The sequence below is a fragment of the Mixophyes fleayi genome, chromosome 2, assembly GCF_038048845.1.
Source record: "Mixophyes fleayi isolate aMixFle1 chromosome 2, aMixFle1.hap1, whole genome shotgun sequence".
NCBI classification, from domain to species: Eukaryota; Metazoa; Chordata; class Amphibia; order Anura; family Limnodynastidae; genus Mixophyes; species Mixophyes fleayi.
The window spans coordinates 24,970,436-24,997,217 of record NC_134403.1 but is presented as its reverse complement, the minus strand read 5'-3'; the positions used below and the strand labels follow the sequence as shown (position 1 = coordinate 24,997,217).

Here is a 26,782-nt window from a genome sequence, read left to right as displayed (position 1 = left end):
CCGGTTACCTCCCACATTCCAAAAACATACTAGTAGGCTAAATTGCTGCTATCAATATTGACCCTAGTTTCTCTCTCTCTTAGATTGTAAGCTCCAATGGAGTAGGGACTGATGTGAATGAGTTCTCTGTACAGCGCTGTGGAATTAGTGGCGCTATATAAATAGCTGATGATGATTGGAGCTTACAGTCTAAATTCCCTAACATACAGACAGACAGACTAGGGTCAATTTGATAGCATCTGCCGTCATCTTCTTACACACATTTTTTATTTTGATGAAAATCATCATCAGCTGTTTATAGAGCGCTACTAATTCTGCAGTGCTGTACAGAGAACTCACTCACATCAGTCCTTGCCCCATTGGAGCTTACGGTCTAAATTCCCTAACACACACACACACACACACACACACACACACAGACAGAGAGAGAGAGAGACTAGGGTCAATATGTTAGCAGCCAATTAACCTATTAGAATGTTTTTGGAGTGTGGGAGGAAACCGGAGCACCCAGAGGAAACCCACGGAAACATGGGGAGAACATACAAACTCCACACAGATAAGGCCATGGTCGGGAATAGAACTCATGACCCCAGTGCTGTGAGGCAGAAGTGCTAACCACTAAGCCACCGTGCTGCCCAAAATCTTGGCACACTTTTTGCCCTTCATCTCGGCCAGTTGTTTGTGATTAGTAAATGCCCTCCACTGCTTCACTGGGTAACTTTGTGTAGCGTTCAAATTGATCAATGAACTAACATTTTGGGATCCAATTATCAAAGTATAACTTCTCTTTAAAAGATAAATAAAGCACAAAGACAGTTGCATTAAGCCTCTGTAATTTTCTCAGCAACAGGGGTGAATGTTGTGATGATGTATTTTGTGTAATACATGGCTATAATTAGCAATGTGGCAAATGATGGATTCGTTAATTTATCAATATCACCATCCTCATTATTTATTTATGTAGCACCAGTAAATTCCATAGTGCTTTACAATTGGGAACAAACACATTAATAAAACAATTCTAGGTAATAGATACAGACAGAGAGGTAAGAGGGCCCTGCTCACAAGCTTACAAACTATGGGACAATGGGAGTTTGATACATGAGAGTAAGTGCTACATATTGCATATTGGTCCAACCAGAGTGCAGAGGTCAAAGTGCTTAGTGGGCTGTATGATCCAGTCACACAACTATGTTGGTCAAAGGGTTGTTGTATTGTTGTCTTAGCTGTAAAGAGCGTGGTAATAGGGTAACCTAGGGAGATTAAGAGGGTGGATGAGGAATTTTATAAGCTTGCTTGAAGAGGTGAGTTTTCAGAGGTTTGAAGACTAGAGGAAAGTCTTATTGTGCGTGGGAAGGTGGGTGCAGCCTAAAAGTCCTGTATAATTTGCTATTGATGTTTGTCATTCTATCCTTAAACACACGATCAAGTGCGTGTTTCCTGTATATCCTGGGATACATATGTTTACGTGAATGTATGTATGTATGTATGTATGTGTACATTCCTGTACTCCTAGTTTTTACAATCTTTTCCCTTTAATTCCAATATACTAATGGTCATAACTTTCGGATCTACATCCTGTTTGTGCGCAGAAATAATATTTACAAAATAAATTTCAGCGAAATCGGTTTAAAACATCCGTGAAACTTTCATGAGAGATTAAGTTTGTCCAGCAAAGAGGATATCACAAGTTACAAACAGTATGTCAATCAATGCTTATACTTCAAAGCTTCTAACAATGACATCAATCCAAACAGAAAGAGAAGTAAATGGATTATATTCCCTCCCCACTAGAAGCATGGAGAGCATCAGATGAATGCAATTAAACCATGCATTGCTCCAGGCCCCATTTTAAAGGCAGTGACGACTGTACAACAAGGGAAAGTTAAAAATATTAAAGATACAAAGTTCTTCTGTATGGACTCTGGGCTTGGGGTTTTCAACGTCAAGTCACACATTAACAAACTGGTGCTGTCTTCACGACGAGTGCGGTCTGACTGCATAAATCTAAACGCAAAAATCAGGGCTGTCTTATAATGTTTTATAATATCGCAAATAATTATTATTGCTATTTGTATAGCGCCAACCATATTACGCAGTGACGTACATAGAATATGCCAATCCCTGTCCCATTGTAGCTTACATTCTAATCTCTACCGCACACACGGGTCGATTTTGCCAGAAGCTAATTAAGAAGGGGGAGAACATACAAGTTACACACATATAGGGCTCTGGAGATCAAAGTCATGAACCCAGCACTGTGAGACAGCAATGCTATCCACTGTGCCACAGTTCTGCCAAGAGTCCCAAGTTTTGGTGCGACTGACCTGATTCACAGATCCTGAAAGGGGTGGGGCTAATCATAAAATGGGTTACGTGGGCATGGTTGGTTGGATTGGGTGTAGAGTCAGGAGGATTTAAGGATGGGGCTTATTTTGTCCTGATTTTGGACTATAAATACAATATAGGTAGCCCTGGTCAAATAAATATCACATTAGTGGCATCTTTTTACTTTGCAGAATATTGGGGATAACTTGCAATAGTATTCCAGAACTAAGATTTAAAGTGTGCTTGTTACTAAGTCACATAGTGGAAGCCATTATTGTGATCTCAACGGATATTCCTATTGAATGCAGCCTGTCGATTCACTAGGAACTAGTGACATCACACCGTACCTCATGTCTTCGTGATGTCGCTACGAAATAGTGACATCACTCGGTGCCTCAAAACCTCCATGCTGTATAGGGAACTACTTACTTGATTGGTTTAATTGATCACCGCCGTCTAGAAGACAGGTATATATATATATCTAGACATTAGAGAGGCAGGCTGAGATTTCTAGTCTATTATAGGGGCTAGATTTACTAAACTGCGGGTTGGAAAAAGTGGAGATGTTGCCTATAACAACCAATCAGATTCTAGTTATTTATTTAGTACATTCTACAAAATGACAGCTACAATCTGATTGGTTGCTATAGGCAACATCTCCACTTTTTCAAACCCGCAGTTTTGTAAATATACCAACTAAGCCTTTAAGGGGCCTCTTTATTATATATAGCAAATCCCTAACCCTGAAGAAAATGGGTGTTTTTATTGGAAATAGAGCTTTTCCCTAAAAAGGCTACCGCCATGTTATCATGCTGCACAGGCGTGGAGAAGCCTATTTAACAAGAACCGCTGCAATCCTCCTTTCGTTATTTGCATCTCATGATGGCCCACGCCTTCATTTCAACTGCACATGCGTGAGCTGGCTAGCCGGGACATCATCATCATTATATAGCGCCACTAATTCCGCAGCGCTGTACAGAGAACTCACTCACATCAGTCCCTGCCCCATTGGGGCTTACAGTATAAATTCCCTAACATACACACACACACAGACAGAGAGGGAGAGACTAGGGTCAAATTTGATAGCAGCCAATTAACCTACTAGTATGTTTTTGGCGTGTGGGAGGAAACCGGAGCACCCAGAGGAAATCCACGCAAACATGGGGAAAACATACAAACTCCACACATATAAGGCCATGGTCGGAAATCGAACTCATGACCCCAGTCCTGTGAGGCAGAAATGCTAACCACTAGGTCACTGTCCTGCACGCACATGTGCCCGACTGGCCCAGTGAAACGGTAAATAAAGCCTTCCGACTCCTCAGTATTGTCAGGCGATTGAGTATCACTCAGCTGCTCTGGAGATATTTGAATAATAAATTGCAGTGATAACAGATTTTCTATATCTGCGTTATCGCTGTAAAGTAGCAAACAGTTTAATAGGATTACAAGTTTCAGCCTGAGCATGAACCAATAATATCAGAAACTAGCGCGTTCCAAGGGAATAATCGAACTAGGGCCGTAACTAGGGCTGTGCGATAGGGGCGATCGCCCAGGGCGCAACGCTCAAGGGGGGGCGCAGTTTAGGAATAAGTTAGGTTCATTTGGTTAAAATTGAGGGCTAGGGGGGCGGCATTTGACATTCTCGCCCCAGGCGTTAGAATTTTAAGTTGCGGCTCTGAATATCTAACCAATCACGTAACGCACTAGTTTGCTGACGGAGTATAAATATCATCTAGATATGGCCTCTGATGTGTAAATATTTGCACCACAACCAAACAACTCCTGACAGGCTGCAAAGGGTTCATTTTTTCACTTTACAAAGTTGAAAGGGTAAGAAGGCAAAATATGTGCAAAATGCATTTGGTCTGCCTATGAAAGATTATGTTATAATGGAGTTTTTCTACCACCTTTCCAGTGGTGGATCTGTCTTTCATCAAGCTGACATTTACAAGCTGTGTAAGATGCTGTCCTCCCTCGGTTTATATCCTTATTAGACACACAGGGATCAAGTCTCAAGCTTCATTCCAAGAGTTCTCCACTAAATACCAGTAGGATGATCTGCAGTTGTTTTTTCTGCTCTATCGCTGGTTTTCACATTGCCCTGATGAGTGTGTGAGAAGAAAGGACTGGAAACGCAATCAGAGCTTAATAAGAGGTCGCTCATTTTTATAGAAATTAGTCAGCTGACCGCACAAGGCGATGCCGCTTGGGCCAATTATGTTCATTCCAACCAAACTGGACAGAAAAATGTGGCCTCCTAACAATCAAAATGCAATAACATTGCATTGGACAAAACAGAAAGATCAGGTTGGCAAGTTACCCTGCCATGGTGTAAAATATATGGTGATTTTATTGGTTGCTCAGATCTAGTCACTGGAAACAGAAGCTCGCTCCATAACTGTGCAATCCAGCCATTCGGTGATTGGCAACAGTGAAGGGGGTCGCAAAATGAAGATTCTTCACAAGGCCACCAGGGAAGCCCAACAGATTTGAGATACTCCTTTCTCAAACCTCAGCCCCCCGCCCCCACAATTTGTGTGGACAAACATAAAATGTGCACTTCTTTTGGCTGATCAGGAGAATTTTCATAATAGTCCAGTTATTAGGCTGGGGATGTACTCAATCAGCACTTATTTATTTATTCACCGTTTTTATCTTTCACCTGCACTTTTTATTTTGTTTCTTGTCGGTTGGATTGCCGTGGCGCGGAAACGCTTATGTTCCACCCACCAGAACCCTATGAGTTCCCCCTAGCTTCTTGGGGCAAAAGATTTGGTGTCCTGGGGAAAGTTTCAGCAGAACCCAAGGTAAAACGAACCCCCAAGCCCGACTTGCAGCAAACCTTTCCCCTTAACTGACGTTTAGGTTCCAGAGGGTCGGGGATAAAGGGGCTATTCTTCTTTTAAAAAAAAATGCCTGAAGTTCCAAACTCCTGTGCAATTTTTCTTTTATATTATGCACTATTTTTTAAGCACTTGGGTAACAGAAAGCACCAATCTCAATTTCAATAGGAAAAAAAAAGCCTCTGGCGGATATATGCAGTTCCAGCTGTTTAGTATAGGGTGGGGGGACAGCCCTCATAGGATACAGGGGTGAGGGGCGCAAAGAACTATGTAGGTTCAAGTGGAAGCAAACAAGGTTTCCCCCCACCCAGGTGTAATTCATCTTTTTATAGGCTTCAGTGCTCAATTAATAGAAAGTCAATAATCTATTACCCTTTAAATGATACCAATATGGTAGATTTCTCTGAGCCAATATGGTAGATCGTCAATCATAATTGACAATTCAGGACAATGTTAAGTTACAATGTACTCGTTAAAATGTGCTCTGTGAGCAAGCAAAGCAACAGCTGTTTCTAAACTGTTTGGCAGAATCACTGGCGGCTGATATACTCTCTCTAAAATCTGCAATTACAAATTAAGAACCCATTGCTGTGAAAAAATTAGATGTAATCCAAATGTAGTCAGATATCCTATTTGATTAGCATTTCAGGCTAATTGAGTAATGAGCGTGAGTGCAGTTTTTATTGCTTCTTTAAATAGGGGCATTGTAACTCATTCTTGGCTGTGAAATTACTAACAGACACAAAACTAATCTAATCCAGCAATGGCTTCAGCTGAAGGGTCAAGAAGGCAAGAGAGAAAGCCGGGAGAAAGAATGCGCTGTGTGTAGTGTGCAAAAATAAGGTTCAAATTTGATAAGTTCTATATAATATATTGTTTTAGATGGCATAATGTAGTATGTACATTTCCAAAGTAATTGTTCTACTTGTCGACTCTACTGGAATGTTCAGGAGACTTCCAAAATAACGGGTGATCTCCTGGACTTCCAAGAGAGTCTGTCAATCTCCCTGAGGTTGGATACAATGGGTAGAACCCAGAGTGAGGATGTGATTTAAGTCATCACTCACCACCCACTGCGGCGTCATACCGCAATTTGCATCTTCGCACTCGAAGTCGGCATGGTGTTAATGACGGAGCTATTCTGTTGCCTCAACACAAACATTTTCGTCAGTGCAACATACACTGCATATGACAAATATTGTCACTGTAAACATTAGAAGATCTACCACATATGTAATCAATAATTTAGGGGTATAAAAAAAATATATAAATAGCTGCCTCTAAGCGGTAGCAATAACGGTCAACTTGCCACTATCCCTGACGAACCTCTCCAACTGTGCTAATACATAACCTGGCTAAATTATCACAGGCAGAAACCCCAGTAATATATCTGACAAAGCAATAATAAGCCGTCGCCCGCGAGAATTCCTGTTTTGGACGGCAATAGGGTTTTGTCATATGATTTTGCACCTCTTCGATTGCTACATTAAAATGTGCGCACGCTACGGTGCCAAGTTATTTTGTTACTGACATGTGTGTTTTTAATACAATAGACATTCATTGCCAGGATATTTACTACAGTGGACAGACCCATTACTAATTTTTGAATAAATATTTGTGCTTTGTGACACTTAAACTGACCTTTTGCTGGGATAACATTTATGGGTGTTATTTAATAGCTGTACCTTCCACACTTAATAAACGACAGACCTCCAACTCGGGTATTGACACATTGTAAATAGTCATATGCTCTGGGTAATTGTAATGCCACCTATTCCAACAGGCACAAGTTTGAACGCGCATTTTGATTTTTGAGATCTCATGGTGATCACAGGGCGCGAGTCCTCCAAAGTGAGGTCAGTGTGGCAGGGCGCTTGAGCATAGGAGCTCATTCAAAAGGAGCGTTAAAACTTATTCACACATACTTTACGGGTATTTATGAAACATGGTTTTAGGATAAATCTGCTTTGTTTTTCTGCATATGTAAATAAGCCCATTATAATTTACAGATGTGCATTAAACCTAATGTGGAAATGTGTCATTATATATGTGCATGTTTTAGCTCTATGACTCCACGTGATGAGATAAAGATGAAAAACAATTGCTAGATGTAGTGTCTGATATTACGATGTCACAGGGTCAAGGTCTACTTCCTAATTTTTTTTTTTAAAGTTTTCTGCTAACAAGACCTACCGTATATACTCGAGTATAACCACAAAAAACTGGGAAAACTTATTGACTCGAGTATAAGCCTAGGGTGGGAAATGCAGCAGCTACTGGTAAATTTGGATGTCAGAAGGAAATATAATTATGGATGTTACTCTTGTTGTCCTCTGTATGTGTTCAGCGATATTGTGCAATAACCTTGGTATGGTAGTTAAATCGCTTTAACTACCATAAAGCGAGGGGTGGGGGCTTTTTCAGCACAAAAAATGTGCTGAAAAACTCAGCTTATACTCGAGTATATACGGTAATCATAAAATGTAAACATGTGAAAATGGCTTAAAGAGCTTATTGTTAACCTTTAGATACAAATGGATTTTTACATCCACTTGGTCATTTACTAGTTAGTCTCCCGAGCAGTTCGAAGGACTACTAGCAACTCATATGATGAATTAAAAGATAAAACCATGGATAAATTGGTGCTGGATGGTGCAGGGAGCATACTTATAAATTTAGCTATTTATTCAAAATGTCCCAAGTGAATTTAAACTGACATTTCCAAAAAGTCATCTTTCCGTCAGAAAAATGTGCTGCTTGAACTCTTCTTTCTATATCTTCGTTTGAACTGCATTTAACACTTCGGCCAAAACTTTTACGTTAGAGAGAAATCCCCTAACCACTAGTGGCAGACACCCTTGGGCAGGCTTGGATAACTTGTGACTCTCCAGGTGTTGTAAAACTACAAGCCCCAGCATGCTCTGCCAAACAACAGCCAGCCTGTACCTGGCAGGGTATGCTGGGACTTGTAGTCCCCAACACCCAGAGAGACAAAGGTTCTCCAGGCCTGCACTAGGGGTCGTATGTCTTGCACCCCATGAGAAGCTCACTTCTAGCTACATTGATACCCATCACTAAGGGTTCAACGCCCTAAAGGTTTGAATGAATCCCCTGCTCGGTACAAATGTGCTAAAATTGTGGCAGCCTATTAATCAACTTTATCGACACTAATTCACTGTTAGCAGCTTATAGAATCTAAGTGTCTCTGCCATTGAGAGGCGGTGAAATTAATTTGTTAAATAAAAAATAAATAAAAAAAAAGATATTTTTTACTGAGTGTCTATAGAGCATTTTTATAATTATTCATTAGCAAAATAAATGTGAGCACCTACCTATTTGTGTAGGCTAATCCAAGATGATTAGCAACAAAGCAAACATCTTTGTTTTCTCTTTTGTAAGGACACTGAAAAAATGAGACGTAAATCCCCCCCAAAAAAAATCTCATTTATCATCACTGCCTGACAAATAGTGTGTTGCCTGCTTCTCATTAAGCTGAAAGGTATAGGGATTTCAGTACTTAATCATCTGGAAACCATCCTTCAACCAGAGCATGAGGACACATTACTCCAGTGAAATGAAGCAAAGAGTGTATCTACAGGGAAGGAAACATCTCTCAGGCCCACATTTTTGCAATGTTTCTAGTTAAAGCACCGTTAGGCCATATGGGGGCAATTGGTGTCAGGGAAAACATAATTAATGAGTCTATATCATTTCATCAAGGATGGATCAGCCCATGCAACTACCTTCGGAAGCGGCGAGGGGATAGATTTATCAAACCTTCTATAATACTGTAACTAGGAGAACGCAAGCTAACACAAGCTCTGGCTTTACACTGCCACAGTGATGTAGGATAGAGAAGCACCACCTCCTAAGCAATGACTGCTACAAATGGACAGAAACAGAACATATTAATGTCATTTATTTTCTTTCTTTAAGTAGAGATATTACAATAATAGTCTCGTGCAGGTTCATTTTGTTCAGCTTAATGAGAATGGGCGGTAATTGAAACATTTCATTACAGTACCACAGGAATGAGGTCGAAAGAACAGAACTTAAAGGTAGATTTATCAAACCTTCTAAAAGGGAAAAGTGGAGGTGTTGCCCATAGCAACCAATTCTAGATGTAATTTATGCAGTAGATTCTAGAATCTGATCGGTTGCTATGAGCAACACTTCCACTTTTCCTTTTTGGATAAATCTACCCCTAAATGTTAGGAAATATTACTCCCTGGAACAAAAATAGAGGATTGAAACAAACTCCCAGAAGAGGGGAGACAGGTTAGATGGGCCAATTTGTCTTTACATGTTGTCAGTATCATGATCTGTTATTAGTCCAATATGGGATTATAATAAAGCCTAAACCTGCACAAGTAATGATCCTTACAATGCACAACAACAACAGGTAGATGGGTTTCCCAGTCCCACCTGTTTACCTTGTATAATTCAAGAGCCGGAGCCAAGACATAAACCGCTGACGAGTCAGAGCTCTCTACTCCCTAGCAATGTTCAACAGGCTAATGGATATTAAATGAGTCAGGCAATTGTAGTACCTGCTACCCCAGGGCAGACCACCCACCCAATCAATCACAGGGTTCAAGCCTCAGAAGTGGTCAGTGTAGAAACAATGGAAGGTTTGTTGCGATCCTATGCAGGATCAATTGAAAAGGCTCATAACATTCCCATTCTCCTCCGCGTACAATAGCGGCTTTGTGCACATATGGAATCCTAATGACCTGCATGGAGGGCCAGAGCACACTAAACGTATAGGATGCAGCTCGCCTTTGTGCCTGTGTCATACAAACAGCGGTTGGAGAACAGGACAAGTGTCTGCGGTCCCTGGCGATAATTCATGCATTGTGAATCGCTGGTCTGTGTGAGCGGAACCCTTCCCTCAAAATATTAATGTTAATGGGAGGATTATTTACGGGCAATCTAATATTAATGTGTATTTTAGGACTGTAAAAACAAGGCGTCTGTGAACACTGGCTGGAAATAAAAAGGGAGAGTGAGGTCCACCCCCGTAGGCCAGCTGCCTGTCACATTACACAAAGCTGGTCTTACGAACAAACCACCATTGTAACATTAGAGACTAATGTCCCAATTAAAAGGATAAGTCCATCTTACTCAAAATTATCTGTAATTAAGGGAATATTTGCTCAAAAAATACGTCTGTATGTCTAATCCCCCAAAATACCTCTTGAATGAGCATCTTTTGGATTTTTTACTCCCTTTTTGTCTCTCTCTCATTGATACTTCCAAAAAATTATTTTGTGAGCGAAGAAGATTCTATTAGTTTCATCATAACAACCACTGAGACTGGAAGATTTATGTACGAACTAAGCAAATGGACACACTGTGATCATATAGTCAATCATATAACCAAGGAAATAACATTTTAAAAGTGAACATGAACTCCTTTCAAGGGATGGTATCATCAATAAATTATTTTAAATTCCTTCTGTAAAAGGAATACAGTTGGCGTTTCCTACTTCATTAAAAAATAATGTATAATTGTCCTTTATTACTGCTCTTATTTTTGCTTATTTTTAAAGGCGTACAGCAGCATATTTTAACTTGCAGAGGTCATTGTTGCTATTATTGTCTATAGCGTGCACATACTTAACGGCTAGATAGATACTTACACGGCTTTTGAATGATACATTATATAGCAATTGATGTGCCTTTGTTTTAATCAGTGGAAATAAATCTACAACATACGACTCAGTCAAGACAGAAATATCACCCGTTGTAAAACGAAAGCTTCTGGCTGATCAGCATAAACTGGTTTACAGGGTATGCAGACACAATGTGGCTTATAGCTGCAAAGTCATATAGCATATTTAGCACATGAGCTCATTGCTATAGCAGGAAGAAAGGGGCAAGGGGCCTGATTCATTAAGGATCTTAACTGAAGAAACTTCTTATTTTAAGTCTCCTGGACAAAACCATGTTACAATGCAAGGGGTGCAAATTAGTATTCTGTTTTGCACATAAGTTAAATACTGACTGTTTTTTCATGTAGCACACAAATATCAACTTTAAATTTCAGTGTACAAATAAGCTATCAAGTATTTGTGTGCTACATGAAAAAACAGTCAGTATTTAACTTATGTGCAAAACAGAATACTAATTTGCACCCCTTGCATTGTAACATGGTTTTGTCCAGGAGACTGAAATAAGAAGTTTCTTAAGTTAAGATCCTTAATGAATCAGACCCAAGATCTTGGCTGAACCGACCAATCCTGAGCTATGGTAATTATACATCCATCAGAAGTGTTTTATTTTACTGTGCACTTGTTACCTTTGCAATCTGGCTGAACTAATATGTACTATGTGGCACCTCTCGGTCTGTCTGTATTACCCAGTATTGTTATATTGTGGTGTTTGATCCCAATTGGAAAGCGCTGGGGCGCTATATAAATAAATAAAACTAATTTCTTCCTTCTTATTATTTTTTTTTATTTTAAATGATCTTCTACCTTAGTTTCCAAATTGGTTAAAATGCATGATTGATAAGTACACAAAGGAAAAAAAGGTAAAGCAATACAACGTAGTAAAAACTTGCAATACGACAGTGCAAGTCAATAAATTAAGACATGAAATGAGATTTTGTGGTGTCCAGAAGCCCTGAGAAAGCCGAGATAGACTGGGTTACAGCCTCAGATGCCCGGGTACAGAATCCTCGCCAACAGCACTGAATGAGTCAAGTAAACCTAGAAGAGACGTTTATACCTCTCAGAGGTCTAAATGGCAGAGTCGTGTAGTATAACAGACAAAGTCCTGAATGTTTCCCCTGACTTCTGCCAAACTTCCTGTTCTAAAGTGATGGATGAGGTTTCCTGGGGCCCGGGCATGCCAAAACCAATTAGCCATGTCAAGCCACAAAATGCAGTCGCCAGGATCTCCCCCTTATTGTTGTATTAGTTACAAGGAAGGTCCAGACTCACATGATCTCCAACGTCAATGATTTATTGCATTGGCAATGACCATGACATAGAGGCTTGCACTCGTTCATGAATATACTGATTGCTTTCTAAGCAATGTCAAACTTGAACGTTGGGTTCAAAATAAAATAGTATTCTTGTTAAAGAAACTAATGTATAAAAGGAATCATCGATGCATATGGAAAAACAAGTTAGATTGCAAGCTCTTATGGACATTGGCCTCTCACTTATTATGATTTTAATGTGACAAGGAAAACCAAATCAATTAAAAAAAAAATAGTATACCAAAAACCTCTTAGCTTTGAAAGCAACATATACCAAAAATAATATTTATTCCTCTATGCAGTCTTGGAATGTGTTACTTATAATTACCTTCACTTTCTTTAACATGTGTCAAAAGGGTCTGATTCAATAAGGGACATAAACAGTGATTTTGTTTGTATAATTCGCAACAAATCACTCTGTGCGCGGCCAGAGGCGGACCGTATACGCCACAGAACGCAGCCACGTTCCGTTCATCTTCGTGCATAAAGGACACTTACTACAGCTTATGATTTCAGTGAAGGAACGTGGCAGAGAAGGGATGTATACCCATAGTCATTGTACAGTAAGGGCGTGCCAATCTTAATTGCACATAGCAATGCCCTAGCTCTGGGCATCTATCAGGCACTTGTATCTCTTGCTCCAGCTACAGGTCTAGTCTAAGTGACGATTACTAGTGATGACGGCTGTGTATGCAGCTAGAACAGGTGGATGCAAACAGGAGCAACTGTAACAATGTATTTTATGTACAGTAGACAATAATATCCTAATAAATGTATTTCATGGGGAAAAAAACAGAATTTCTTTCATGTTTTATCAATAATACTTATATCATTTGCAGGTGACCTTATTTGAATAGTTTTCCTTTTCTGTGCATTATTTTGTGAGTTTATATTCCACATATGTATTGGACGCATCCTGCTGTGTCTTGTGTATCAGAGCAGATCTTCACCCGCAGTCATCACCCCACCTATCTTCACATCCGCTCCTGGTTTATTACGGGCGTACGTATACCCAATTTATGTGCGTTTTAAAGCAAACGCACATTGCGCTCAGTATGCATGTGCGCTAATGAACCAGGCTCAAAGAGTCTACTTGGCCAATAACCCCTGTAATCCACCCGCAGCCGCCTGTTAGTGTACTGCAGTGTCTGGGAACTCTGTGGGGAATAGGGGGTAGTTTATGCTGTGCTCTTCCAATCGGCAGCGCCCAGCTCTGCATCACAAACCCAACATCATCAGGGTTTAACCAAGTAGCAAGAATGATTTTTGTACTATTCCGCTGAAACCGCTAATGCCGCCACAATGGCGTGACGGTGGGGGCTGGCTGTGGACAGAGGATTGCACCCCACCCCCCCTTCCTCGACGATGGGGAAAACTGTAGTGCAAATAAATGCACAATAGGTCACACAAACAAAATATTTGACATAAAACCTAAAATAAATAACAAGTCACAAATCATCATCATCACACAAATAAAAGTTAATCATTTCTGCTCAGTGACATATCATACACACGGCCATGACCATTTACTTTGTCCTCCTACAGTCACTCTGAAGAGCTCTGCTATAGAAGCTAATGAGGGGAATGCCATACACACATATATTCACTGCCTGACTCTTCCTGCAGTCACTATGATCTCTTCTATACATGGTAATGTGGGGGAGTGTCATACAGACTTCCTTCTCCTATAGTCACTGTGATGACCTCTTCTATAAATGGTAATGGGGGGGGGGTGTCATACACACAGACTTCCTTCTCCTATAGTCACTGTGATGAGCTCTGCTATACATGGCAATAAGAAAAGGAGAGGGGTGTCATACAACCCGCAGATATCATCCCTCACTGCCTACTCCTGCAGTCACCATGAGGAGCTCTGCCTTGCAAAGTAATGGAGAAGATGATGCCATACACACAGAAATAATCAATGGCTGCCTCCTCCAACAGTCACTGTGAGGTAATAAGGAAAATAAGGGAGGGGAATCTCGGGGTCCCAGAACTACGGCACCCTGACATACGGGGTCCCGCAACGACACCCCTACAGCCGGGGTCCCGCAACAATGGCACCCCGACACCCGGAGTCTCGGAACAATGGCACCCCGACACCCAGAGTCTCAGAACAACGGCACCCCGACACCCGGAGTCTCAGAACAACGGCACCCTGACACCCGGGATCCCGGAAAAACGGCACCATGACACCAGGGATTCCGGAACAACAACACCCTGACACCCGGGGTCCCAGCTACAAGCACTTGTGGTGTACACCATGTTTGTCTCTGAACAACATAATGCACACATCTAGAGGCCTCAGAAATTATCTAGGGCCACATCTAGCGTTCTTTATATTTCCTACTCTGTATAACGCTCACAGCCAGGATCCTCAAACTGGAACATGTTTTACATGACATATGAATAGGACATGACAAAAGTAAAATGAATTATACACAGGAAGAGAAACCGGTACAACAGGAAACAGGTGCAAATGGAGGAGCGAAAGTAGTCTTGAGGTCATGTGGACTCCATTGTTATATAGAGGACAATCAAAAAATTGGATAACGTTGTCACTAACCAGCCTATCTTGGCAGCCTCAGTACCGCAAACGTGGACCTCTTGATAAGTAGACCACTTAAACATTTTTCTTAGTTTAAATAAACTTTGTTGAATTGTTTTGTGAACATTGTGATTCATTTCAATAGAATGAATACTCCCAAGAACTAAGATGAATATATGTAGAGTGGAACAACCCAAATAAAATGAGAATATCAAATATGCTGGAAGTTACTGTAGCAGTAAAGAAACCGGTATGATTCTGATTATTTTATCATGTTACTTGTTACACCAGATTGTCTGAATATCGTGGTGGGTTTAGCTACAATTATTTCACAGTAGTAGTATTCATAACCTATAAGTAGGGTTTATTTTCCATTTACTTTTTTAAAGTAATCTAGTTTTTAAGTAATTATACCCAAACATTTTACTTCCCTGTGACAGTTACCCTTTAAACTGATCAATAAACCAGAGACCTAGCTGTTCGCATTGGCAATTTTTACATGCATCAACACAAAAGTCGTTGTGATTTTTCTATAGTTTCACCCCGTTTCCCTGGCAACTTGGTGAAGCCATAGAAAAGGTACAGCAACGGTTACAGCTACCAAAAAAAGCTGTATCTTTGAAAAGAAAGTAGCTACACAGGTCTATTCTTGCTTATATGCCAAGCAATGCTTTTAGAAAGGTGGACCACATCATAAAACTAACAGCAATATAAGAATCATACATGGGAAACAGGTTTTCTTTTACATTACGTACATATTTTGCGCAAAACATTTACGCCTGCTTCCCAGCGTCAAGGGCACCTCAACGAGGAACACTTGATGCTGGGATGCAGGCTTAAATTTTTTACTCAAAATATGAACCGCTACCTCATGTTTTCATTTTGCTAGATACACACAGATATGCAGTGTTAAGGATAAGCGCTGACAACAACTGTCTTTTTGTTTTGTATACTTTGCCATGTACCTGATACCATATATAAAATGGGATTGACCAAGCACTGGCTTATTTATTCTCTGATTTTGTTTTAAAAAAATACCTTATGTTGTCTTGGCAGCTGTCTATCAAACATATTTAAGGCTCTTTTGGGTGTAGCTTACAAGTCAGCCCTTGCTTGATGTAAGCCCCTATACCTGGGAGGTGAGTGCATCTGATTTTAACTGCATTTTAATGGTGTTTGAAGACTGTAGGCCAGTGGAGGACCTGACAATGAAGTAACTTGACGCTAAGATGCAGGCTTACATGTTTTGATCAAAATATGAACCAATACCTCATGTTCTCAGATGTTGTTAGTAATATCTGTGTGTATCTACAAGATGAGTGAAGAATAATTGTGAACTGGGGGTAAAAAGCACACAGAACTCTGAATTATTTTAAAATATTTGTTTATGCTCCACTTACAAATATGATGCAGGCATTACTGGAAAAACAGTCTGTTTTGATATTCTTGCACTTTAGCTGCAATGGGTGATGTTGGCTTCAGCCCACTCACATCTACCTGGATCTCTGAACGTTTTATAAATCTCTTTCCGTAAACACCTTTTCAATAGACAAAATGTATTATTTGTGATTCAGGAAGCTCCGCTGATGTAAGGTACTGGTGTATTCACTGGTGTTGTGTGAGCATTTATTTTTTTTAATGCCATAATGAGAGCCTGACATAGACATCCAGTACTGGCGGTTCTGAGGACTGAGCAAGTCATATTGAAATGTAAATGCCTTTGAAAAGCATGTGCTACTAGAGTTTGGCGATCACTGCTGGATTGCAAAACGCTGTTCTGAGAAACGCAAACGAAACGCTACTGCAATGCTAGCAACAACCACAGAGGGTACGGTGACACGAGAAACGATAGCGTCTATTGTCAGACCCGATCACATGCGTTTTTCTAGCTTTAAAAACACTAGTAAAATCCATATCACAAAAGTCAGTGGGTATGAGGCCTTAGATGTCCTTTAAGCTTAACATGCATGTTATATTATTTTATCATAAACAATACAGAGTTTTCAGAACATCAGCTTGAGATCCATGTCCTCAGCTAACTTCTTGTAAGTCCACTCACCTTATTATCAACTGTATCCATTGACCACTCTCAGTATGCTCATTAATTTAGCTCAGTCCCGCCGGCTCAGCTGATTATCCTCTACCCCCATCCAGTTTACAGTCTAATCGCTGCCTGTTAGTACGACAAGTTAACTCGCCCATCAAATTATCTCTATTTCAAGTTAATTCCAATTAAAACTCCACCACCTTACTGGGAATTGGGGGAACGACTCCCAAGTCCTCCTTCTTCGTGTATGTTGGGGTGCCTGATAAAATCAGGTAGAGTGCCCAATTTGCGATTAGCAGGGAAGCCCTGCTTCAACAGGATGCTTCGGAACACAGACACATTGAGGTCCCAGTACAATAACTACTGTGGTATCAGCATTATGAATGTCATCGCCCTCATCCGTCACGACGATGCAGCATGTGGCCTACGTCTGCTGTAATCTGTCAGCAAATTGGGCTTATCGCCTCATTGAGGAACGAAGGAGGGCGATCACTTTTTAAAATAATTTCTTTCACTTTGATTAGTTGAGTGTTAATTTAAAGGTATTTATAACCCCACCCTCACTAGATCTCTTCCCGTCTGCAGACTGGTCAGTACCAGCCACATGCACTGACACCCTGACAGTGCCCAGCAGTGCAGGCTTTGGTCTTGGTCCTATTTGTTTTCGTCAACAGAACTCGTACTTAGATAATCTGGTTTGCATAAAAATAGTAGCACGCCGAATTACAGCTGTAAATGGAATATATTCATTTACGTTCCTTCACATAATTTATTTACATCATCACTTTAGGTATAGTGCTCCTTTAAATGTAACTATGTCAAGCAGTGTTTGACCGTCTTATTTTTTGACACATGATGTTAGCATGTGGCCACAAAACATTTTAGCAGGCTATACTTAAAAGATAACTCCACCCAAAACGTAAAATTTAGTTTTGGGTGGATTTCACCAAAGTTTGACTCATCTCTGGTGAGGCGATCCTGAGAGCTGGTCTAGTGCTATCCTACCCTCTCCTCTGCTTCAATGGCGGACCCTTCACGTGAATAGGAAATTAACAACATAGCAGAGAGCCTCCATGCTAACCCCCCACAGAGCACAGGACCAAAGGAGCTGCATGCTAACCCCCTAGAGCACAGGACCAAAAGGAGCCTGCATGCTAACCCCCTAGAGCACAAGACCAAAAGGAGCCTGCATGCTAACCCCCCAGAGCACAAGACCAACGGAGCCTCCATGTTAACACCCCAGAACACAGGACCAATGGAGCCTCCATGTTAACCTCCCAGAGCACAGGACCAATGGAGCCTCCATGCTGACCCCCCAGAACACAGGACCAAGCTCCATGCTGACCCCCCAGAACACAGGACCAAGCTCCATGCTGACCCCCCAGAACACAGGACCAAGTCAAACTCTTATTTTTAGAGTTTCCACCCAAAACTATTTTTTGAACAAAGCTTTATTTTAGGGGTTTTAATCTGCTCATTATCATTTATAAATTACATGCCAAAAACAAAGTTTCTTTCTTACCTGATTGGCCATGTAAATTGTCAGAAGACCCCTCCTAAAAAACAATAACACAAATTAAAACTTTCGGCAAAGACATGGATGATAACAGCGCACACAGGAAAGAGATGGAACAAGTGCTGAACTAACTGAAAACCAACAAAAGGACCACATACAAATTACAAATACATGTTCTAGACCACAATGCTGGGGAAAGAAGTGATGCATCATGTGTCATATATCCACATTCCTGTGTTCTGCTCATTAGTGCTGTGGGACCCGTCCGTACACTGGGGTTTAATCTGATGCCTTCAATGTGCACTCTTATAGCCTTGTAAATGGACTTTAACGACTAAAAGATATATGAGATAATGCATCCACTACTGTAAATTATAAGGGTATTATAAATCACAAAGGAGTTTCATGACATATAAAGAGGCAGCAGTTAGAGCGCTGCTAGACAGGTAACTTCTAAGGTCTGTAATAATCCGGAATCCATAATCACTTACAGCAGTGGGTGAGTTACTCCTTATAATACATAAGATTTCCTAAGGAATAGAAGTGATTACATAAAAACTTACACTTTATACAGCTATAATATATTGGCGTTTACACATTTTTTAGCATCACTTGTGCGTTACATGTTATGATCTAGAAGCGGACATACATTTTACCAAAAAATTGAACATTTACACTTCTCAATAAACATGCCAATCAAAGGTGGAGGATTAAAAACTGTCTATCAATCAGGGGACAGATGTCTTCAACAGATCCGACTGCATGAAAGCCTCACATAGACATCCAGTACTGGCGGTTCTGAGGACTGAGCGAGTCTGTCTCTTAAAACGAATGCCACCCTCCGCCACCCCCTGGGGCTCTAAGGCATCAGCGTACTTAACGCATGAGATTCTTTAGGTGTCCCAGGCACCTGGCCCCCGGACATTCTGATAGTTGGGGACAAGGAGGGTTTAATAAAATAATTTTAAAAAAATATATCTGTGAGCATCTTCTTTAGCTGTAAAACCCTAGATCTGGCATCAGTGTACAGTGACATGCACAACACTCTGAAACACACTCATATTGTATTAAGGTTCGTACACTTTCATGCAGCTTTACTAACCATGGTTCAGTTTCAATTATTAATGAACTTCTACATAGTCCACTGCTGTCTAAAGATAATAAGAGTATACTACTGTAATTTATTAAACCATAGCATAGTTTGCTATGATCTGTAATTTTCAGGGACAGTTCAAGGTTTTAAAAATATCTCTCTGGAGGTGTCAATGTTTTTTTTAAAAAAATGAACAAATGCATAATAAAAATAAAAAAACAAAAACAAAACACTTCTACTGAATTAAATTGTGTAAACATGACATGATGGGACTTGTAGTGCTCCAACGTTTGCTGAGACAGGCGGTGTTTTATGCGCAACGTTTAAGCAAATGCTTTGACACCCCCCCCCCCCTCCCCCCAGCACCATATAATGCAGTCTTTCTTCAAGGTTTGCAAAAATAAACAGGGGTGTATTTTCAAGCCTGAAAATTAAGGGTCGTTTCCGGAGCCCGAAGGGTAACAATTGCCAGAGCAGTGAAGGTAAACACTGCCGCAGGATTTTATCAATGAGCATTGTTCAGCGTGGAGGAGAAGGGTTAACAAAAATCTGTGTTTGAGGCGCTTCATTTTTTTCCCATTACTGTTTGTTTCCCTGCAGATATTTCGGCAGAGAAGCAGGGACTTGGCCGTCCGGGAGGATACAGCTGCAAGTCAGAGGCCAGTGCAAAGGAAAAGGTAGATGTGAAAACGGTTCCTTTTATTTTGTACCTTGTGACACAGCGGACACGGGGAACATGCACAGCGCACAATAAATGTTTTATATAAAGAAAAATGTGCGGAAAAACAAAAAGACGGCAGAAAGTTATGTAAGGTCTATGTGGATGGAATGAAGGTATTAATCACATTAGTTTGGATGAGCACTGACAAGCATAGAGATTAAAAAAAACAAAACAAAATACTAAGTGATTCAATATGACAAAAGAAATCTTGTAACGTCTACAAAATATAGAACAACAGCAGAGCTGGGGTTATGGGACTCCAACCAAGGCCCTAACTCTCTGAAGTTTGAATGTTCTCCTGGCGAGTTACCGCCGGGTGCTCCGGTGTCCTCTCACTTACCAAAAACATCCAGGTAGGTTCAGTGGCTTCTGGTAAGATGGACCCTTGTGAGCATGTAGTAGGAAATTTAGATTGTAAGCTCCAATGGGGGCAGGGACGTACATGTACATGATTGACTACTGTGTCCAGTGCTGTGCAATGATTGACGCACTATAGATTAGTAATAATTATATATAACAAAAACAGACATAGGTCCTCTGCACTCACCATGTACAGACTGGGGTGCAAGAGGGGGTTGCCCACATTGTATAGACAAGAAAACAGGGATACTGTGCACTCTCCAAACACATAATTAATGCTATATCAAGTACTGTTCTATATTAAAAACAGGGAATGTTAGTTCCACATATTGCAATATATGTTTAAGCGGACCAACTCACGCCAAAGTCTTCCCATTCTGGTCATAATGGGAAGACTTTGGCGTGAGTTAGGATCGTCACCGATCCTACGAAACGTACATGTACCATACCAACATTTATATCAACACTCTAGCAGAAACACCGGCTGCTCTAGGCATTTAGCAGTAAACACCGGTGTTTATTTGTCAGATACAGCACATGGGTCCTAATACATTCACCGTCTACCAGTTGGATAGGATGAGGAGTGATTTTGCTAAGCTCACAGATAGAAAGATCAGTGAACACAGAGAGACCAGGGTGCACTTGGGATATGTCACCACTGCCAACCAATGGCCACAGGAGACCGTGGACCAGAAGACCTCATTGAGGCCAATATTATCATGGGATAGGGTTTATATTATATATTATAAACCAGCTCCTTTACACATCTTGATAAATCCTTTTAAAAATCTGCATATGAATAGAAGAGGTTTTTATGAGGAAAAAACAAAACTTGTTATTAGTAGTCAGAGTTAAGAGGACTCTGTTTGGAGCCTTGCAGTGTATAGGAGAATAGAATATGATACAAGAAGTTAAACGTGTCAAACAGAGAAAGTGCTTAGTGGGCTATATGATCCAGTCACAGTGCTGGTTTGGGGGTCAAAGGGTTATTTGAGAATAGAAGGAGAATAAATGTAAGTTTCAGGTGAACTGTGTAGAGGGGTTAAGATAGGGGATCAGGTATTGGAGTACGGAAAAAGAGGTGAGTTTTCAGGGAACGTTTGGAGACTAAGGAAAGTCTTGTTATACAAGAGAGGAAATACCACAGAGTGGGCATAGCCCAGGAAAATGGGAGTAAGTAATAAGTGTGAATGAGTGGTACAGATTTTGGGGTAGAGCAGGGGGGAGATATTTTGAGATAAGTGAAGATGTTGATGGCATTGTATGTTAGCAGAAATTGGATTTGGTGATATAAAGGTTACCAATGTAGAAACTGGCAGACCAGAGCAGCGAAAGACCAATGTTTTCTGAAGAAAATCATTCTAGGGGGAAGACCAGTATGAAAGGAATTTGAAAAAGTCAATACGGAATATTAGGACGATGAATTAAAAGTATGCATACAACGAGGTGCCCTTGACGCTGGGGTGCAGGCTTAAATGTTTTGATCAAAATATAAACCAATACCTCATGTTTTCATTTTGATAGATACACACAGATATTCAGTGTTATGGATAAGCGCTGACAACGACTGACTTTGTTTTGTATACATATATGGGCATTTATATTGCCTGCAGCTGGTACCATATATAACATGGGATATCATCATCATATTTATTTATATAGCGCCACTGATTCTGCAGCGCTGTACAGAGAACTCATTCACATTAGTCCCTGCCCCATTGGAGCTTACAGTCTAAATTCCCACACACACACACACAGAGAGACTAGGGTCAATTTTGATACACACACATTGAGCAAACATTTGTGGCTTGAACCTATACAGATATTTGTGTTATCCTAAAGTGTGTGTGGAAAGCTGACAGAAAAGTCTGCGGAGACTTATCCCATTAGTGAGAGTTTACTAGATTATAAAACACATCATGTCCTCTAGATAAGGCATTTCCCCTTTCTATAATTTGCCGTTTACATACTGTTTCCTCTGTTTACATAACTGCAAAGCACAATAAAGTTAGTCAGTCGGTTTTATCAATTACTTCTTGTGTGCAGTAGAATTAATGTAACTCTGTGACAAGCCTGTGTAAATTAGCGTTTATTCGAATGCTTTCTAGAAAGGAAAAATCAGGAAATTGTAAACGGGTGTCATTAAACACGAAGGAGCCAAGAAGTGGGCCCTATTCAGCAGACCATGAGCGTCCAGATTATTCAAGCTGCAGAGAAATGCCTGAAATCAGGCTGCAGTTGTTTTGTCGTGGACCAGTTGAAATTGACGTCCTTGTAAAAACATTGTCACTGTGTGAATCCCATGATGTCTGCTATGTTTCTTGTGTGACACCGCATGACAAAACAAACTCTTCCTGCCTGGGTCTTTGTTTTACATCATGTAACAGCAGGTTTAAAATCACCATCCACACTAAGCTGCTCACTTCTGCCAGCTAATTATTGTGCAAAAATATACTTCTATAGGAATGTGCAGGATTTTGTTGTCTTTTTGGGAAGGACCGTCTTTTTTTCTTTTTGTAAAGGTGATTGTTACTCACCGGCAGAGAACGCAGCCCTTTCTGTGGGTTTAACCGAGAATAACCAGAATGCAAAATATAAATTCACTATGAGAGACATCGGTGAGACGTGAGGCACTTTGTGATAGATCAGCTGGACCATAAGCAGAGACCAAGTCCTGTATCGTAATACAGATCAAGAGTACATAGCTCAGTGATGGACAGCCTGATGATTCAGGGGCCACATGGGGCGGCCCTCTAACCTTCATTACCTTAATCTCAGAAATAAGTTCAAACAATACATGTATTCAAAGAAAGAGACAGCTATCTGTAATAACATATCAACAAGCATGTTAAACAAGAGTTACAAGCTACACCAAACAAATCTGACAATAAAGTAGGAAAGAGCTGGTGGGAAACGTTCCATTCCCTGCAATTTACAGCATCACTGGCAATAGTGAAGATTATATTAAGAGTGTGAGTATGTGTGTGTATTGCAGCACAGTGGCCTAGTGGTTAGCACTTCTGCCTCACAGCACTGGGGTCATGAGTTCGATTCCCGACCACGGTCTTATCTCTGTGGAGTTTGCATGTTCTCCCTGTGTTTGCGTGGGTTTCCTCCGGGTGCTCCGGTTTCCTACCACACTCCAAAAACATACTGGTAGGTTAATTGGCTGCAATCAAAAATTGGCCCTAGTCTCTGTCTGTCTGTATGTCTGTCTGTGTGTGAGTGTGTGTCTATATTAGGGAATTTAGACTGTAAGCCCCAATGGGGCAGGGACTGATGTGAATGAGTTCTTTGTACAGTGTTGCGGAATTAGTGGAGCTATATAAATAAATGATGTGATGATGATATAACACTCTACTTTTTCGATACATTTGCAAACTACAAGTTCCCTAGGGTATGGTGACCCATTACTGTAATCTTTGGCCCACTAACGTCTTGAAGAAGCTCCGTGTATGACAATTTTGACTATCCAGGTGTTCCCAATATGGTGCCATTGATGGGTAATAAATTTGGAAAATGTAGGCTAATTATTTTTACCCTTGAAATACTGTGACCGCAATAGGTTTTCATTTCTCGTGTCTGGGGAATATATACTTGTGCTAAGTCCGCTGTAAAAAACAGAAGGGTGGCACTTTCTGGGGCAAAACCAGCATTGAACCTGAAAATCTGGACCTGCTGGCAGCTATGCTTTACCCAGGCAATAACAGAGTGGACAGGGAACAGGGGTAAATTACCCCTAATAGGGTAAAAATGACATTCCTGGGGGTAATGCTGCCGATTCACATGCTGTCAGTTGGATTGTAGACCCCTTTAAATGTGAAATTGCTGTTGTACCAGAAGAGCCTCAAGGGTTGGCAGAGACACTTCTTGAGCTTCGACGCAATATTGAAGCACGTATTGCATTTGAAAACAAAGCAGATCTGTCATATTTTTAGATGTCAACAGCTGCAAAGGCATCAAAATTGCACAGGAGGCAGTCAAAAAGTTGCTGCCTTTTGCAACAACCTACCTTTGCGAACAAGGATTTTCCACTCTAATGAACATAAAAACAAAGCAAAGAAATCGATTGGACGCTGAAGACTGTATCCAAATTGCTCTGACATCAAAATGCCCCAATATTGATGCTCTCGTATCAAAAATGAAGCAACATCATTTCTCCAAAACCTGAAGTTTTGAAGTTGAAGCTTTCAAAGAAATTTTGAATAGATTCAATAAAATGTTTAATTCCATTAATTAATAATATATGATTACCTTCCTTTCAAATCAAGGGGGTAACGTCGGCGTGTCTAAATATATTTTGGGGTAAAAGGTAAAAAAGTTCCCTGACCCCTGTAATAACAGGTCTGTAGAAAGTACTTTAGTGTGATCTTTAAAACGTGAACAAAATAAAAACTGGGGAAAAAAGCCCGAATGAGATGAATGTTCGATTATATTCTAATGAGGACCCACAGCAGTGTCCACAGACCTGATACTGGTATAAAGAAATAGGATGATTGCAGGTATTCAGGACTGCTGGTGGTGCATGTAAGCTTAGATCTAAGAGGACTGTTGTTCTGTGCAATATATATGTGCCCCCCAGCCATTCACTTCCCACAATAGCTCACAATTGCTTTTCCAGCTCCATGGACAAAGAAACCTGGACTCTTAATAGGATCCTCTGTGATAAAATGTCTCTTGTCCCCTGTTTGCACAGAGCCGCTGTTGTTTTTAGCAGTGTCCACACCCCAGGAAATCCTTATCAGAGGAGACTCTCTGAGCATTCAATTTGTGTCAGCCAACCAAACATGACCTTACGCTTTTCCAGGAAAGGTTACTCCATTCAATCCAGAATTGTCAAAGACTTTTTATTTTTTAATCTTTTTTTTTTTTTTATTTTAAACTCTTAACTCTTGAAGGTAAATGACAAGGATCAGTCTGGTCCTGCTTCTGCTACATGATAAGAGGATCGGATAGAATTCGTTCAAGATGGATGAAAGTGGAGTTTATTTAGTTCTGGTGCTGTGACAAATGACGAACATGACAAACGTGGCAATGGCTTTTATTGTATTAAATGGAATACTGAAAGAATTACTCATTCTTTTGCATCATCCCATGACCACGGGAGGGTATAAAGTATAAAGGTATTGTTATAAGCACTATGCATTGGTTTCTTATATACTGCAGTCAGCCACCTTTAAAGGGGGAAAGAAATATTTTAAAATCCCATGTATTTATACAGATGTGCTGCTTTCCATTGTGTCTCCTCTCTTCCCACTAATTCAGGGGTCAGGGAACTTCTTTACCTTTTACCCCAAAATATATTTACATACGCTGATGTTACCCCCTTGATTTGAAAGGAAGAAAATCATATGTTATTAATTATTGGAATTCAAGATTTTATTGAATCTATTCAAAATTTCTTTGAAAGCTTCAACTTCAAAACTTCAGGTTTTGCAGAAATTATGTTGCTTCATTTTTGATACGAGAGCATCAATATTGGGGCATTTTGATGTCAGAGCAATTTGGATACAGTCTTCAGCGTTCAATCAATTTCTCAGCTTTGTTTTTATATTCGTTAGAGTGGAAAATCCTTGTTCGCAAAAGTAGGTTGTTGCAAAAGGCAGCAACTTTTTGACTGCCTCCCCATGGGCAATTTTGATACCTTTGCAGTTGTTGACATCCAAAAATATGACAGATCTGCTTTGTTTTCAAATGCAATACGTGCTTCATTATTGTATCGAAGCTCAAGAAGTGCCTCTGCCAACCCTTGGGGCTCTTCTGGTACAACAGCAATTTCACATTTAAAGGGGTCTACAATCCAACTGACAGCATGTGAATCGGCAGCATTACCCCCAGGAATTTAATTTTTACCCTATTAGGGGTAATTTACCTTTGTTCCCTGACCACTGCACTAATTCATAATTGGTTGATAGACTGCATTCTCATAAACACTGATCCAACCCAGAAAACACCTATCTCCAGTGTAAGCGACGAGTGCACTATAAAGGGGAACCCCGGCTGGGAGGCAGAAAAATGACCAAAGACATCAGCAAGAAAAAATAAACAAACCTATACATGTAACAGCAGATATATAGAAGGGGTGTCACAGAAACGTTTGTAACCAGTACCAGCTATTAATTAGACCTACTTGCATCGCGTTGATCAAAGAAAACATCTGACAGGTTGCTGTTGGTTTCAAGCAAACTATTTACCCACTTTGTGAGCTCCCCGTCTGTGTTTGCATAGCAATACATCAATCCCTGATAGTAACATTTAAAGTGTCAGTGGAAGAACAAGCAATGTGGTAATTATTGGGTTTTTACCGTCCCGCCTTCTATTTACCGAGCCTGTTT

At 40.5% G+C, this 26,782-nt stretch overlaps 1 protein-coding gene across 1 annotated transcript in view; it reads right to left on the bottom strand.

The window, feature by feature from the left end:
* Window positions 1-26,782, bottom strand: part of TMEM135 (transmembrane protein 135) — a 265,659-nt gene that overhangs the window by 172,838 nt on the left and 66,039 nt on the right. The window contains exon 4 of the mRNA XM_075198696.1: window positions 18,280-18,313. Coding sequence (XP_075054797.1) covers window positions 18,280-18,313 — 34 coding nt within the window. The remainder of the gene's footprint in view (window positions 1-18,279; window positions 18,314-26,782) is intronic.